This window comes from Phaseolus vulgaris, chromosome 11 (genome assembly GCF_051622355.1).
Source record: "Phaseolus vulgaris cultivar YP4 chromosome 11, ASM5162235v1, whole genome shotgun sequence".
NCBI classification, from domain to species: domain Eukaryota; kingdom Viridiplantae; phylum Streptophyta; class Magnoliopsida; order Fabales; family Fabaceae; genus Phaseolus; species Phaseolus vulgaris.
Window position 1 is genome coordinate 4,426,966 of NC_143508.1, and position 14,903 is coordinate 4,441,868.

At 31.4% G+C, this 14,903-nt stretch overlaps 2 protein-coding genes across 3 annotated transcripts; both read right to left on the reverse strand.

The window, feature by feature from the left end:
* Positions 1–4,022: 4,022 nt before the first annotated feature.
* On the reverse strand, positions 4,023–6,018 carry LOC137837835 (allene oxide synthase 3). Its single transcript, XM_068647015.2, has 2 exons — positions 4,977–6,018; positions 4,023–4,881 (listed from the first exon to the last, which is right to left on the reverse strand). The coding sequence occupies exons 1-2, from the start codon at positions 5,740–5,742 to the stop codon at positions 4,205–4,207; spliced, it is 1,443 nt and encodes a 480-aa protein (XP_068503116.1). The 5' UTR covers positions 5,743–6,018; the 3' UTR covers positions 4,023–4,204.
* Positions 6,019–9,411: 3,393 nt separating this feature from the next.
* Positions 9,412–13,179, reverse strand: LOC137837913 (clast3-like protein). Of its 2 annotated transcripts, XR_016517310.1 has the most exons (8): positions 12,958–13,145; positions 12,580–12,745; positions 12,424–12,482; positions 11,141–11,259; positions 10,694–10,931; positions 10,470–10,509; positions 10,139–10,259; positions 9,412–9,615 (listed from the first exon to the last, which is right to left on the reverse strand). XR_016517310.1 is itself a non-coding variant. In XM_068647127.1 (7 exons), the coding sequence occupies exons 1-7, from the start codon at positions 13,015–13,017 to the stop codon at positions 9,536–9,538; spliced, it is 843 nt and encodes a 280-aa protein (XP_068503228.1). In that variant the 5' UTR covers positions 13,018–13,179; the 3' UTR covers positions 9,412–9,535. The 2 variants fall into 2 exon arrangements, 1 of the variants encoding a protein (XP_068503228.1); XM_068647127.1 differs by lacking the exon at positions 10,470–10,509 and having other exon boundaries at positions 12,958–13,179.
* Between the last annotated feature and the right edge of the window lie 1,724 nt (positions 13,180–14,903).

Genomic DNA, 14,903 nt, shown 5'->3' on the forward strand with positions numbered 1-14,903 from the left:
CTCCAACTCTATCCTTCCTAACCCAAAATCATCCTCATAATTTCATCAATTATAGCACATAAACATTTTATATGATATAACCTTAATAATTCATATAACTTTTTTGTTACACTCTACACATATCAACATTCTTTATTTGTCATAGTTTCTACAAATTGAAAAGAACATATTCATCATATTGGTATCTATTTATCCCAAATTCATTATCATTAAATTGGTATTTCGTAATGACACATTTACTATTTCAATGTCTCTTGATTTTGTTATTTAATATATATTCCCAAAATATAGACTTCGTAAGTTTTTTCTAAATTGCTTGCAAATCGAATGGTCAAACACGACATTTCTAGTTTTTTTAATTATAGTGACATCTTAGATGTAAAAACCTTATTGCATTATTGACAAATTGGTTTTCAAAGGCCAAATTAAAAAACTTGTTTAACCGATCCAAATATTTTATCGTATTTCATGACGTATTAATCCTTTATTTATTCATCATTATATCTATCTAGCTAGATGCTTTATGTTTAAAGTATATTATTTAATAAAAATCATCCTGAAAGTGTTGCTCTTGGAATTGTTAACACATTATATCAACATGAGTATTGTTTTCATTAAATGCATTTCTTATTCAAGCTAAATATGATAGTCTCATATGTCAAAAAAAAAAAACTATATATATAATAATAATAATAATATTAATATGTTGTAGAGAATATTTACTATTTTCATCTATCAATAAACACAAGAAATTATTAATTTATCAAGGGAAAAATTACTAAAACGATATTTATTAGTAATTTGATTTTATCGATAAAGATGCAAAATTAAAAATTTATCAAAAATATTCGTTGATAATTGAATGTCAATCCATATCCATCAATAATTTGATGTCAATAAATATTTATCGATAATTTGACGTTATACACTACAAGAAAAAATGATTTTAACGGGTTTTATTTTTACATTATTCAAAATTAAAATCACTATTAAGTCGTTTACCCATGGTTGCAGTTTTCTCACTAAACCATCCCAGGAAACATGTTCTGGAGTTTTTTTTAAACCTCAAGAAAAGTCTTTTAGAACCTCTGTTAAATACCATGAGTTTAAGAATTTCTATAAAATATCATGAATTTAAGAATTTCTATAAAATATCACGAGTTTAAAAATCTCCGTTAAATATCATGAGTTTAACAATTATGACTAAAACTAAAATTGAACATAAAATATTGAGAGCATTTGTTGATTAACAAATGTTGTTGTAATTGGAGGGTGATATTTTAGGTTGAGTTTTCTTTTTTCAGTCTTCAATGAGAAACAATTTGGTGATTTAATCATCCATCACCCTAATTTAATTTTTTAGGAGTTTGAAGGTTGTGCATTATCCTTGATTGACTTTTTTGTTGAAAGTTGGATTGTCTGTAAATCAGGTTTCAGCCATGCTCCACGAGTTTTCGAAGATTCAGGTTGTGGTTTTTGTTCTTGACTAATATTGAGATGGAGATAAATTTATCGCGTTTTCCCTTTCCAACACTCGCTTTTAGATACTCTTCATTTTTTCGAAACTTGTTCTTAAATCAAGTTCAAACACTTCATAGTGAACCAATATATTGTGGAAGCATTCCAAGAAAAGAGTTGCAATCACATCATAGATTTTATAATCAACCAAATCGACACTCTTACATACTTTTGTATTTTGTTCTAGTGGTCCTCCCTCTTTTCAACTCATTAAATTGTACTTCTAACAATAAATAATAAGATTATCAAACTCTAGGGTTAACTCGTAAACACTTACGAGTTTAAGAGTCAAATGAAAGTTGATGAGCTTCTTTTTTGAGTAAAAACGAAGTTGACTCGGTCAAACTCGACCAAACTCGCGAGTTTAAGGACGAGTTACCGAGTTGCGTAAAATGAGTTCAAGATGGTGTGTTTCTTTGTGATTATGTTATATTTTTTTAGGGTTTTATAGTTCGTCGCACAGCACCGCGCCACGCCGCTTGTCGCACCGTACCGTACCGCGCTGTGTCGCTCGTTACATCGCACCGCTGGTCGTTGCACCTCGCCTTGCCGCAATCTTTATCACAGTGCGCCGCGAAACACTTAAGTCATGTTGCTGCGGTGAGAACTGATTGGGTTAGGATTTTTAAAATTAGGTTTGAGGTTTTAAAAATAGGTTGTGGCTTTTTTGTTCATTGGGTTTGGGGCAAATTTTTGGGCATCCTGACAGATTGATTTTTTTTTTTTTAATTTTAGGATAGATTGGCTAATTAATTTTTTTTAGGGTTAAATAATTTTATGAGAGAATTAGATGAATAGGACTTTTAAATTATAATATTTGTGTTATTTTAATTATTTTATTAGTATATAAACTTATTTATTTCAATATTATGAATTTTGTATCATAATTATTATTTTTTTTAAATTTTTTTTTATGTGAAGTAAGAGTTTACTTGACTCTCACAAGTCAAGAGTCTGATAAGCTTGGATAACTCAAAATAAATTTTTGAACATTCATACATATCGTGTCACGTGATCATTTATACTATTATATCGTCATCTTCTGAATAGTGTGAATACCAATTAAAAAAGAAGAAGATATTATCTCCTTTCAAATAAAATGGAGATTGAATTGAGTTAAAAATAATTGAGAGATGAAAATTTCACATATATTAAAATGAAAAGTGATATTAGACCTTAGTGATAAGAAGGATTAAAATAAGTGTACTGAGGAGAAAAAAACGGAGCACTGTAGATTCTGGAGGATCCAGTGAAACATACATTTGCTAGAAATAATAATAAAAAATAAACAGATTATTTTCTCTTACTTACTTGTGAGTGCAAGCAAACATGCGCCATTTTCTTCACATCCATCCAAATTCAATCAATTCGTTGGTTTTACCTTTTTAATATTATCTCAATTCTCACCTTAAACTAAAACACTAAGCAAACTTCTGCATATAATTAAACAGATATAAAAATCTGATAGAGATTAAATAAAGGTGAAGGTGAAAGATATTTATGTAAGTTTTACCATACAAAGGAAAAAAAATGAGGATTAATAATATATGCATTAAATGTAAATGTTAAGTAAATATTATTATTAATTCACTTGAATTTAAGTTTTTTATTATGTGATGTAGCATGTGTTGTCACATCCACATTGGTTTATATCAGTGAATAGACACGTGAATTTTTTTGGGTAGTGTAGGTGCTGTTAATATTGAGATTCAATGGTCTTAAAATATTGTAAATCATCTTCATTTATCTTTATGTCTATATAATTATTTGTGTCAGTTTCTGAATGAGTTTCTAATAGTTTTTTTTTTAAGTTTCAGTGATTTAATCTTCGAAAAATATTCAAATCAGCAATAATTCAAAATTTAAAGGTATAATATAAAATATAAATTATAGTATTTAATATATAGATTGAATTGTAACTTATTTATTTTTAATTATAATTCTATATTAATTAAGTGAATAAAATTAATTGATTGAGATTTCTTAACTTGTGTTTCCGTAATTAAATACATAGATGAAAAAATAATCATAAATAATTAATTATAGGAAAAATTAATCAATTATGCACCTAAATATATGGTATCTTATCAAAATTCAGAAGTTGTGGCGAGCAATTTCTATTCATAACAAATCTTTCATTTTCTTTTTCACGTCAACTATTGTTTTTATAAGTCAACTATTGTTTTATTTTCCACTTCTTTCAATCCATAAAAAAAAAAACTTATTTTAATAATAGAATAGTATACTCGTGAAAATTAAGAAATAAAATAATGAAATAAATAGTTATAAAATTTAAATGATTTATGTAAGTGGTGTGAAATATGATGATTGTCACTGACAACCTTAATTTATGTGTGGACATGTGAAACATCGAAATTTGTGGGTTAAGTTAACGTAAACATTAACAACTAATAATTAAAAAAGCCTACAGCAAGGATAATCAGTGTGGTTCAGTTGTTGTTGTCGTTACTTTAGAAGACAAAACGAGAGGAGTTATCGAGAAATATCAGTGAAAGAGATGTTTATAACGAAAGAGAGAAAAAAGCGAATAATACATTGAGCAATGAAACAGCAGAAAAGAAGGAAAAAAATTCGAAACATACATCACTCAGAACGTGCAGAATGAGAAAGATATTTACTTTACTTAATCTGGTTTATTTAATTGATAATAGAGATTAGTGGAGGGTTAGTAGGATGCTTTGAGGAGTGACTTGATGGTAATCTCGGGACCCAAAACGGCGAGTTTAAAGTCGAAGCTAAAAGTATCGTATCGCAGGAAGAATTCCACCAGGTATAGCCTGCACAGGAGCACCACCAGATTCTTGGCCGGGCACTGTTTATTATCCGGTGTGGGCTCCTCCGTCTCGCGTGCATTGGACCACAGCACGTGATTCAACAACTTCTCTCCATCAGGCCCCACGAACCTGTTGGCAACAAACTCCTCCGGTTTCTCAAATATCTTAGGATCTTTGGTAGCGAACGGCTGATATCCAAAGATCATCTCGCCCTTCTTGATCTCGTACGCCGCATCGTGGCTCTCCACCACAAGATCTTTCCTCGCCTTGGCGTACTGGAACGGCACAGCAGGCTCTATCCTCATCGCCTCGTACACCACAGATTTAGTCAAAGTCATCCGATCCAACGCTTGGAGACTCACCCCGTTTTCTTCCTTAACAACGCTCCTGATTTCCTCCGCAAGCTGTTTGTGCAAACCTTCCCCGCCCAACCCGACCCATTTCATCAGAATCGGAAACTGGTTCACGAAGCCTCCTTGGGCGTTGAACCCTAACGTGAACACCAGGTTGTGGCACGCTTCGTCTCTCTTAATCCCCAACCGCTCCGCTTCATCCAGCACCGACGAACCTATATACATCACAGTCTAAACTAGATAAGGAAAACTTGAGATTGTAATAACACGTTAACGTTAACTGATTCAAAGTAAATGACGATTGTAGTACCTGCGCTGGCAAAACCGTTGTAGAGTTTCTTGTAGCTGGATTTCACAGTCCACGCAGGGAAGGGGAGTGTTCTGATCAGGATATCTTCTACGTAGTTGAAAATCCAGGGTAGACCTAGAGTGGCGAGTGGAGCGAGCTGCGCTGCGAGCCAGGTCGTGACTAGGCTGGGGCCGTCGCTGCCGATTACGGTTGAGGTGGGATCTTGACCGGTGAGGAGGCGGAAGAGGAAGTTGAAGGAGGCGGAGCCGACGGAGGTGTTGAAGCTGACCTTGGAGGATTTTCCGGCGAGCTTGTCCTCGAGGTCGGCGAAGTGTTCGGCGAGGTTGTTGCGGAAGAGCGGGATGAAGGAGGCGTGCTTGGAGGCGAGGAGGTTGAGGTAGAAGGTCTTGATGAGCGCGTGGGAGGGCTCGGTGGTGTCCTGGAAGGCGCAGACGCGGTAGCCGCCGAAGAAGGAGGTGGACGGCATGAAGGTGCCGTCGAGAACGTCGCGCTTGTCGACCTTGGAGTTGTCGAAGAGGATTGGGAAGGAGACGGCGTCGAGAAGAGCAATGACTCTAGGGTTTGAGGAAATGAAGGGACCCGGTGGCATGTTGGTTCTGATAACGGTCGATTTGTACTTCTGGATTCGCGTGGCGAAGAACTTGTCGCGTCCCTGGTGGTAGAAGTAGTCGTGTCTGTCACTCATGGGTCCGAAGAAGGGGATGCCATAGCTTCCAGGGATCTGCTTGAGGGGAAGCTTGGTGCCGTTGGTGTCTGAAGAAGCCATTGATGATTGCTTCAACTGTAACTTGGTGCTTAGTATGTAGAAGGAGGGTTGAGCTCAGAACTATGTCTCAACAATCTATATAACTATGTTAAGAACTCAGCAGCGTGGGAAACGTGTGCTGTCGACCCTATAACTATTTTTTTAAATATTATATTATAGTTTATTTTCGTATATATATAGTTTGATCCCTTAATAATTGATTTAATGAGTTTAAGATTTAGGTTAAGGATTAAGAAGAAAGAGAGTTTATATATATATATTTTTTTTCTAACAAAATTGTGACGAGCACTGAGGTAGATAATACTTTAAATGCGATAATATTTCGAATGCGATGATAAATCGAATGCGGTGATTTAAGATCCTCTCCAACGCACTTAACTTTTGAACATTCAGATTTCTTGTAACTCTTTGCAATATAGTCGTTAACAATTAATCCAGCAAATTAGTTTTCAAGAACAAAACACACATAATATTTTAAAGCTGATTAATTCTGGCAATACTATTTCATATTTTAAGTTGGAATCGGAACAGAATAATATTAATATTTTTTATTATACGTTAGCTAGCTTTATCAAAATACTCACAAATATGTAAAGAAATGTAATCTCACATTAATTAAAAGATAAGAATATTACGTTTTTCTTTTTTATCGAAAGTACAGTTAACAGTGATTGAGAGAGAGACGAAGGGAGGGGCCTACACGTTGGCACAAGGTAATAATTTAACGGATAAGATTGTAAAAGAAAAAGTAATAAGATAAGATAATATAGAAAAAGAAAGTTTTTACCTTGTACGTCCTCATAAATAGACAAGGCTGTCACTGTAACTTTTAACTCATGTTTTTAGTTTAACCACTTTAAGTTGTGCAAATAAGAAACATGTATGGTGTGTCACATCAACTCTTATTGTTTGTTTTCTACAGACACGTGAAGGACAGTTTTTTTTTTTAATTTTGTTTAGTTGGAGGGAATACGAACAAATAATTTTAAAAACTAGTAGGACAAACTGTATTATTTTTATTCATATTTCTACACTTTTTATTAAATATATATTGTCATTTCTAAGCTATTTATTTTTTTACCCTGGATTCAAGGTTTATATATTTTTTAAATTGATTTTTCTAGAGTTTGATAAACACAAAATTTATGGACTTTCTTTTTATACTTTTCAGAATGGAAATTCAAACTTATTTTGCCTTCTTACATAGAAATTAAGGTGCATTTATATGAAGAGATCTATTGAGTAATTATTGAATTATTTATCATGTGAAGTCTTTTAATGCCTTTATCGTATCCTTAACTTAAATGTCATCAATGTAATCACGACACTTTTCAGATAAAAACAAAAAAATGTTTTGACAAGTTTCTTTACTTTAAAAATAATTTAAATAAAATAATTTATGATAATCATACAGAAATTTCTCCAAAGTAATATCAAATTACAAATTTAATTAAAAAATACTTAATTAATTTGAAAAATAATGATGGTATTTGCCATTACAGAAGAAGACATAATTTTAAAACTTGAATTGGATTTGCATGAGACATCTGGCAGATATTCTGTTGTAGATATCATTGTTTTTTTTTATATAAGAAGTAAAAAACAATGTCATCAAAGGAAAATATTTTTTCAAACACAAACTATATTTGTATTTATATTTATATGTGTATTAACTATTTATAATATTTCTATATGATTAACCCTCTAATAAATAAGTATTTCATTTATATTTTATTTTTTTCATAATTTACATGTGTACACGGTTTTCTCTTGGTGTGTTTGTTTTTAGATGAACTCAATCAATCAATTGTAAATCAATCACACTCTTTAACTCTACTTTTTCATTTGTCTTAAATGATGTTTTGATGAAAACAAATACACCCTTAAGACATGTTTGGAAATGCGTTTTCCACTCCGGAAATCACGTTATATAGGTTAAATAAAAGATCATTTTTAAATGAAAACCAAAACCTATTTTCTGGTAACTACGAAAAAAATTGTCCGTGCCAAACACTCTCACGTGACTGAATCCATCTTAACTACTTTTATCTTTTTACAAACAGATCAACGGTAGAAAATTAAACACGGAACTTCATAATAAATCATTTGTTCCATTTGTCAACAACATGTTTGACAAGTCATCTCTGTCTTCTGTATTTGTCGTTTTGTGGAGCTGGAAAGTTTTGGTACCAGAAGTTATTATTACTTCATAATAATATAGTTTTATTAAAATTTGTATAATATGTAATTGAATTTAAACAAAATATGATAAAATAATTGTTTTGGTACAGTGCATTTGTAGCACGGTAATAAAAAATCATTTATTTAATTACTTTCAATTTGATTAAATATAATATATAACAATAATATATGCGTGTTATATTGTTTTATTTTACTTCACTTTATCCTTTCTGATAGATTACTAATTTAAGTTTAAAATAAAGATAAAAATGGTAAAGTAATTAAAAGATCGCATAGAAATAAATACTTTTAGTTAGTTTTATAGATTTAGAGGGTAAAAAATACATATAAAAAATATAAGTATTTAAAATATATAATTAGTAGATTATAATTTATAATATACTATTAAGGAGTTAGAAAAATTGATAATGGGATGGGGTTGTACTTTATTGTTTCATTAATAGTAATTGATTTTGAAGTAGGTTAGATTAATTGAACACACTTAAAATTAAATTTAGCTTTTTGAACCTAATTTAGACTGAGATTTTTAGTTCTACCCAAATATATTCATGTGTTTAACTTGCAAAATTAGGTCAAATTTGGGATATCTTTTATCCCCACCTCTTTTAGTTTGCAACCGCATTTGTTGGATTCATTTAATTTTGGATAAAGATTGTTTAGACTGGTATAAAAAATAAAATATTTTTTCATTAGACTTTTCAATATTTTATAAAAAGTTAAATACAATTAATATGTTTAAAAACAAAAAGATATATAATACTTTTCTTTCTAGATGTCAATTTATTAACGTAAAAGAGAAACTTCCACAAATAAATAACAATATTTAAATTATAAAGTTTAACAAGTAAACGTTGAACTCTAAATCTCTAAATTGCTAAACTTTTGATAGTTGAAATATTTAAATTGTTTGTAAAGTGTTGGATACGATAATTATATAAAAAGTATAACGCACAAGGCAGACAAGAATTATTATTTGAAGAATAACCAAACCTAGTAATATTAAAAGTGCAAAGTATAGGCCAATATTATATGTTTCATATAATAATTGATGTTTGCCAACCACTAAAGTTATACTTTTTCTCCTCTTTTTTTTTAAAAAAAAATAAAATAAAATTACAAGAATTATAATAAAATAATTGTATAAATAAAATTACCCCATAAATTAATCCTAGTCGTTTTCGGAGCTCACTTGTAGTTTAGATCTCTGTAAGAAAAAATCTAAAATTACCTCTAAAAGAAAAAAAATCTAAAATTTGACATATGACGATCTGTCTGGTCTCGGAAAGTAATAGATTGTGTCAAAAAATGTTTGCTCACTGTTCCCATTCCAGTGACAAGTTCCACTTTCAATTGAAGTTACAATTCCACCATAATAAATTCTTACATAGGACCACTTTAGTGTTTATTTAGAAATGCAAAACTTGATGAAAAGAAAGGAGTTATAAATAGTATTTGACACTTTAATAATGAAATTAAAAATATAAGAACTTCAAATTAAAGGTAAAAGGGTTTTCCCAGAGAGAGAAGATTATAAGAAAATATTTTCCCATTTGATTTTACAAATTACATGAATCAAACTACGTAACTAGCCTTAGAAGATGGACACATCTGGGGGCGGTCCATACACACTCATCCAAGAAAGTGGAACTCGCCATTTACCACCTTCAATTCCTGAAAAGGCAATCATATGAAATATTAGCAACCAACTCTTAAGATTTTTTACTTGCAAATATGTTCACTCACTACTCAAAATTAAATCTTTAATTTGTCAAAAATGACAGATGTGGCTCATAGCAGAAATAGTAAGAGATATTGTATCTTAAAATAAGAAAGCCTTGGAAGTGAAAATACATGCTACAAAGATGTTCTAATACAAGAAATTCATCAGATCCAGAAAAATGAAAATAGTATCAGTAGTAGGACGATGGACAAAGGATTCAGAAAATATTAATTTTTAAAATCCACCTTTCCGAGCAGAAATATTATTCAGTGACAATTTTTGGGAGTTAAGAACAGTGAATCATGATATCCTTGAAAAAATATATTACGTACAATCATTAGTTGTCATGATAAAACAATTTTTGTATGAATAGTAAAAATAGATAAAAAAAAAACAATAAAACAATATAAAAGACGACAAAGGTAAGTTAAGTATGAAAAGAATAAAAAGACACCAAAGAAAAAGAAAGCTCACCAGCGGTAGGGTTAGTGATCTGGAGAAGTTTACATGTTGCATCGGCTAATTGAAAAGCATCGGATATATTGTCCCCTTCCGAGCAATAACACAACAAGCAGGTGACCTTCAAACCTTTAGCCTGATACATCGAAATCAACACCTCATATCCATCAATCCATGTATCCCAATATTAATGTTTTATTTCTACAATTTTGTAATTAAAAAGGTAAGGGATAGCCATCCTGCTTTATTTATTTTTAAATGGTGATCAACTAAATAAACTACATTCTCTAGCATGGCCTCATCTTGTTTATTTATTCTTCATAAGAAAACAAAATCCCAAATGCACCTGGCCTCATCTTTCGCAGCAATCAATCCAGGTAGAGAGCCTTAATCATTTTCATGCAAAAAAATAGAGCATACCATGTAATTAAAATTACTTCCAATTAGAAGGAGTTACTTTTAAAGAAAGTTTATGACAACAGGCATCAATCCAAAAAAAAGTTTACATACAAATGGCTTAAGGATTAACAAGAAATGTAGCATCATGAAATTTAAATGCATACAAGTTACCTTGAGAAAAGCAAAAAGTGCAGCAAAAGGCAAGCTAGCATAATAATTTTCTTCTTCTAGCTCATCTTCTACAGAAATAATATCTTCCAGTGTAGCATTTCCTTCAGCTAAATCACTAAGATATTTCCAATGCTTTTGAGACGGGTCATACTCCTGAAGTTTCTTCCATCCAAGCTGTTCACAGTTTTCATCAGTTCCATTGCTGTTGGCACTAGAAAGGTAATAGATCTGCAAACCACTAATGTGATAGCCAACAGATATATCAGAATGGAAAGAATCACAACAGTTTCCTAGAGCAAGTTGGATTTTTAAATGCTACATAAATGAAATAGTGAGAAAGCTCATAATCTACGGAGGGTAATTTGAACAGAGTTAGAATCACATAATTGAATGAATTAAATATCTTAACCACAAAGAAGGGAAATTTCAAAGTATACAGCTCCTCACCCTGACATGTCAACTTTTTGCCACTTTCCAAAATCTAAGCTGGAGAGAACAATAATATGCTTCTTTCCACTGCTGGCAAGAAAATCAGCCATGTTTTTTGCAAACTCAACCATCATACCCTACTCAAATGACCATATATTAGTGCAATTTCTTCTTTCTTACAGTTTCCAAAACTATTTGTACAAATTCCATCATTAAATTTAATAGAAAACATTAAAGTGAGGTATAATACAAAAGCATCAAGATTGAAATTAACAAGTGACATGCACAGTAGTTCGTGCTTACACCAACCAAACCACAAGTCAAATACCCACAGTTCTGTTATTGTTAATCCAAATGTTAAGCAGTAATTAATTATACATATTACTCTTTATGACTACCCTAAGAATCAATCTGGTAATTGTCATGCACTTTTAAATTAGAGTGTGAATTATTTCGGAATACAGTTGTTCTTTCATACAGTGCACATCCTTGAAATTTTCACCTCCATTTCAAAGAGGATAGCAAACGAACTGTATTCTTCGGAGGAATTACTTGGACAGTTAACCGAGTAACCCATAAATAAGAGCAATATTTTACAGGATAAGTTACTCGGAAGTTGAGGTAAAAGAAAGGTCAGTGATTAGAGGGATAGAATCATTCAAGGAACAATTGAGAAAAATATTGAGTTGAGAGAGTGTGTTATTGACAGGTTTAGAACCTTGAATTACAAACAAGGCAGAAAAATAGAGAAACGGAAGAGGTCAAACACAAGAGGAAGTGAGATCCCACCATTCATTCAAGAAGTTGAACTTCAGCTTTTCATGTTACAACACTAACCATAAAGAAATACACGCAGCCAGGGACGTTTATGGATTAGTAAGGCAACTACGATGATGTCGGACATGAAAATACATAAAAAAAGCTACCAGTCTAGTAATCCGTATATTAATAACCCTATGATAATCTATTGATTCACCCAAAGGAGATAACAATGTCCATCGTTGCAGGGAATAATAAAAAGAAGACAACAAGCATAAACACTAAATATCACAAACTTGAATGATAAGAAGGGGGCAGAAATTGACACTCAAGCACGCACAAATTTAAAATAAAAACGGTATCACTGAAGTCTCAGCTTGTCCATATTCAAAATTTACTCCCAACAACTAAGCATAAGCATATAAGGAACAATCCACACATTGCAAGTCACTTAATGATCCGCTAGCTAGAAAATCAGCACATTAGATTCAGCAAGCAATATCAAATTAAAGGAACAAAATAGACGCTGCCTTGGGCAATACCTTAATCACCGGCGATCTCTGTTGGATGACAGTGAGAGCATTAGAAGGGGAATCATAGGCTGCAAAAAGTTGATGAGGAAGAGAATAGAAAATGAAATTAACAAGAGTAATAGTGGTGAGATAACAAATAAAGATCAAAACAGAACAAAGGAGGACCTTCAAGGGGAAGTGCAACGTATCCTTGAGGAAAGGGTCCATAAGCATCATTTCCAACACAGGGCAAAACATTAGGATCGTCCAAATACCCAACTCTCTCTGAACCTATTGAAGAAATCAAAAGATCTGCAACTAGCTGCCCCACATTGCCAATCGACAGAGCAGGCTGAAAAAAACACACAAATTACAATGATGCAACATACACACACATGCACACTCTAAAGCACCAAATTAGTAGTTAACCACACACGCATTCTACAGCAATGAAATGAAAAGTCAATGTTTTTTTCGCAGAACAGAGTGATTATAGAAAGGTATAAAAGATAGAGTAGTGAATTGGGAATAAAGAAAGGGCGAAACCCTAGAACATGAACGCACTAAAATCAAAGTGGAGCAATCCTCGTGAAGGTGCTTGCCCTCTGCTGGAACAAACTCCATTCTCAATGCTAATGCTGAAGTATTGTATCTGTCACTCCTTAAGCTCTTTCTTCCTTTGCTAATTGCCACCCTGTTTCTTTTCTCCCTTTTTCCAATTCTTCTGATCAACGTCAAGTTTTCAACTTGGGGAAGACGAAACAGAGGATCATCAGGTGGGCTTTTGAATCTGGACAACTAATGGGCTTATTGAGGCCTTATAGCGTACTCAAATTACAGGCCTCCTCTTATTAGAAAATTAAAACCCACACCCCACTACTTACTCTTCACACTCTCAATTTTTTTAACTATTTGTCGTACCCTAACTACCCTTTTCGATCTTTCCTCCGGCCTCCTACAATCTTCATTTCTTTTCCTCTCAAAATCATTTTAGCATTTTTGGATCGACAATGTTTGAATCAATGATGTTTTTTAAATTATGTAAAATATATTTTTTTATTAATGATAAAATTAATTCAAATTCAATGTATTTAAATTTATTGGAAATTGTAAAATTTCTATCTTAAACACCAGATTAAGAAAATTGGTTTCGAACTAATTTTTATATGACAAAAATTAATTTCTACGATGTAAATATATTTCAATATATTACGAAAACTAGATTCCATAATAAATTTATCTATTAGTGTAGTAGGAAATTTAATTTATATAATGCAGTTAGCCATATATTACTAAAAAAATACATAACAGAGATTAGTTTTTAAAAACCACATTTTCATTTAAAAAATACAAAAAAAATATATGGTGTAAAGAGAAAAAAAATGGTTGCGATAGCATGGACCATCTATTTATTGGTATCATATGGCCCAATTTACATGCTCGATATATCCACTCTTTGGTTAAATTATACCCTTTCTTTAGTTTTTATTTATTTATAATATGAACAACTCATTATTTAGTGTATCAAAATTGACATTGCTTTTATTTTGAAAAATAGTTAATCGCTTAGAGTTAAAAAAATAGTTATGTCTAAATATAATTTTAACATGTTTTATTGGATAAAACTAACGTATATAGCAACTAAAAGCTCAGAACTTAGTTGATTGAATCAAAATCGTTTGATGAGATTAGCTAGTAAAAAGTGTATGTACTCAAAGCTTTGATCAAACATTCAGGTTATTACACTGAGAGAGTTAGAATAAACACTCATGTTTATTTTAATTAATACATTTTTTTACATAAAATCTATTAATTTGTGCGTGAAACTATATATTTATGGATGATCCAATAACATTTTAACAATGAATGGTCTAATAAACTAAACAAACTTTTATTAGGACAGACTCTATGAACTTTAAGTCTAATTCAATTTCATAAATCAGCTCTTAAAATAAAATTTATATACACTCAAATATTATTATGAAATATAAATATTATTATAAAATATTTTTATCTTTAATCGATGTGAAATATCCAACCATCAATATTATATATACATTTGTTATTTGTTGAAGTGTATGTTAGATTTGGAAGTAATTTCACTTCCAAATGTGAATGGTTAAAATTCCTTAATTTACAAATTGATTTCACAAAAATAACTTGCACTTAAACCATATTTTCTAATTCAAACATAACTTATAAGAAGCTTAAGAAGTATGATAGTTCTAGAAACTGGTATGAAACAACATCATAGATGAATCTTGGTTCCATGATTGATGAAGAGGGAAGATATTTTGTTTGAGTGATAGAGGAGCTTCACTTCACTGCATGCATGCGTAGCCATCTGTAGAGCACTAACAGGGATTGGTGGCTATCTTTTTGGTGAAATTATGAATGGGTTCTACTTAGTTTGAACACCCTTTTCTGTGTCCCAATTGCATCCAAATGCCAACATGGTCCAATAATTAGAAACATAACCCAACAACATAACACAATCTAACGTTGTTTTT

Bases quoted from the DNA above. Each gene is read 5' to 3' on its own strand.
- LOC137837913 (XM_068647127.1), bottom strand. From the start codon at position 13,017: ATGGAGTTTGTTCCAGCAGAGGGCAAGCACCTTCACGAGGATTGCTCC. The intron at 11,260-12,423 runs GTATTGCCCAAG...TCATTTGAGTAG, and splicing joins AGAGATCGCCGGTGATTAAG to GGTATGATGGTTGAGTTTGC. The intron at 10,260-10,693 runs GTAACTTGTATG...TCGATGTATCAG, and splicing joins CACTTTTTGCTTTTCTCAAG to GCTAAAGGTTTGAAGGTCAC.
- LOC137837835 (XM_068647015.2), bottom strand. From the start codon at position 5,742: ATGGCTTCTTCAGACACCAACGGCACCAAGCTTCCCCTCAAGCAGATC. The intron at 4,882-4,976 runs GTACTACAATCG...TGATGTATATAG, and splicing joins CAACGGTTTTGCCAGCGCAG to GTTCGTCGGTGCTGGATGAA.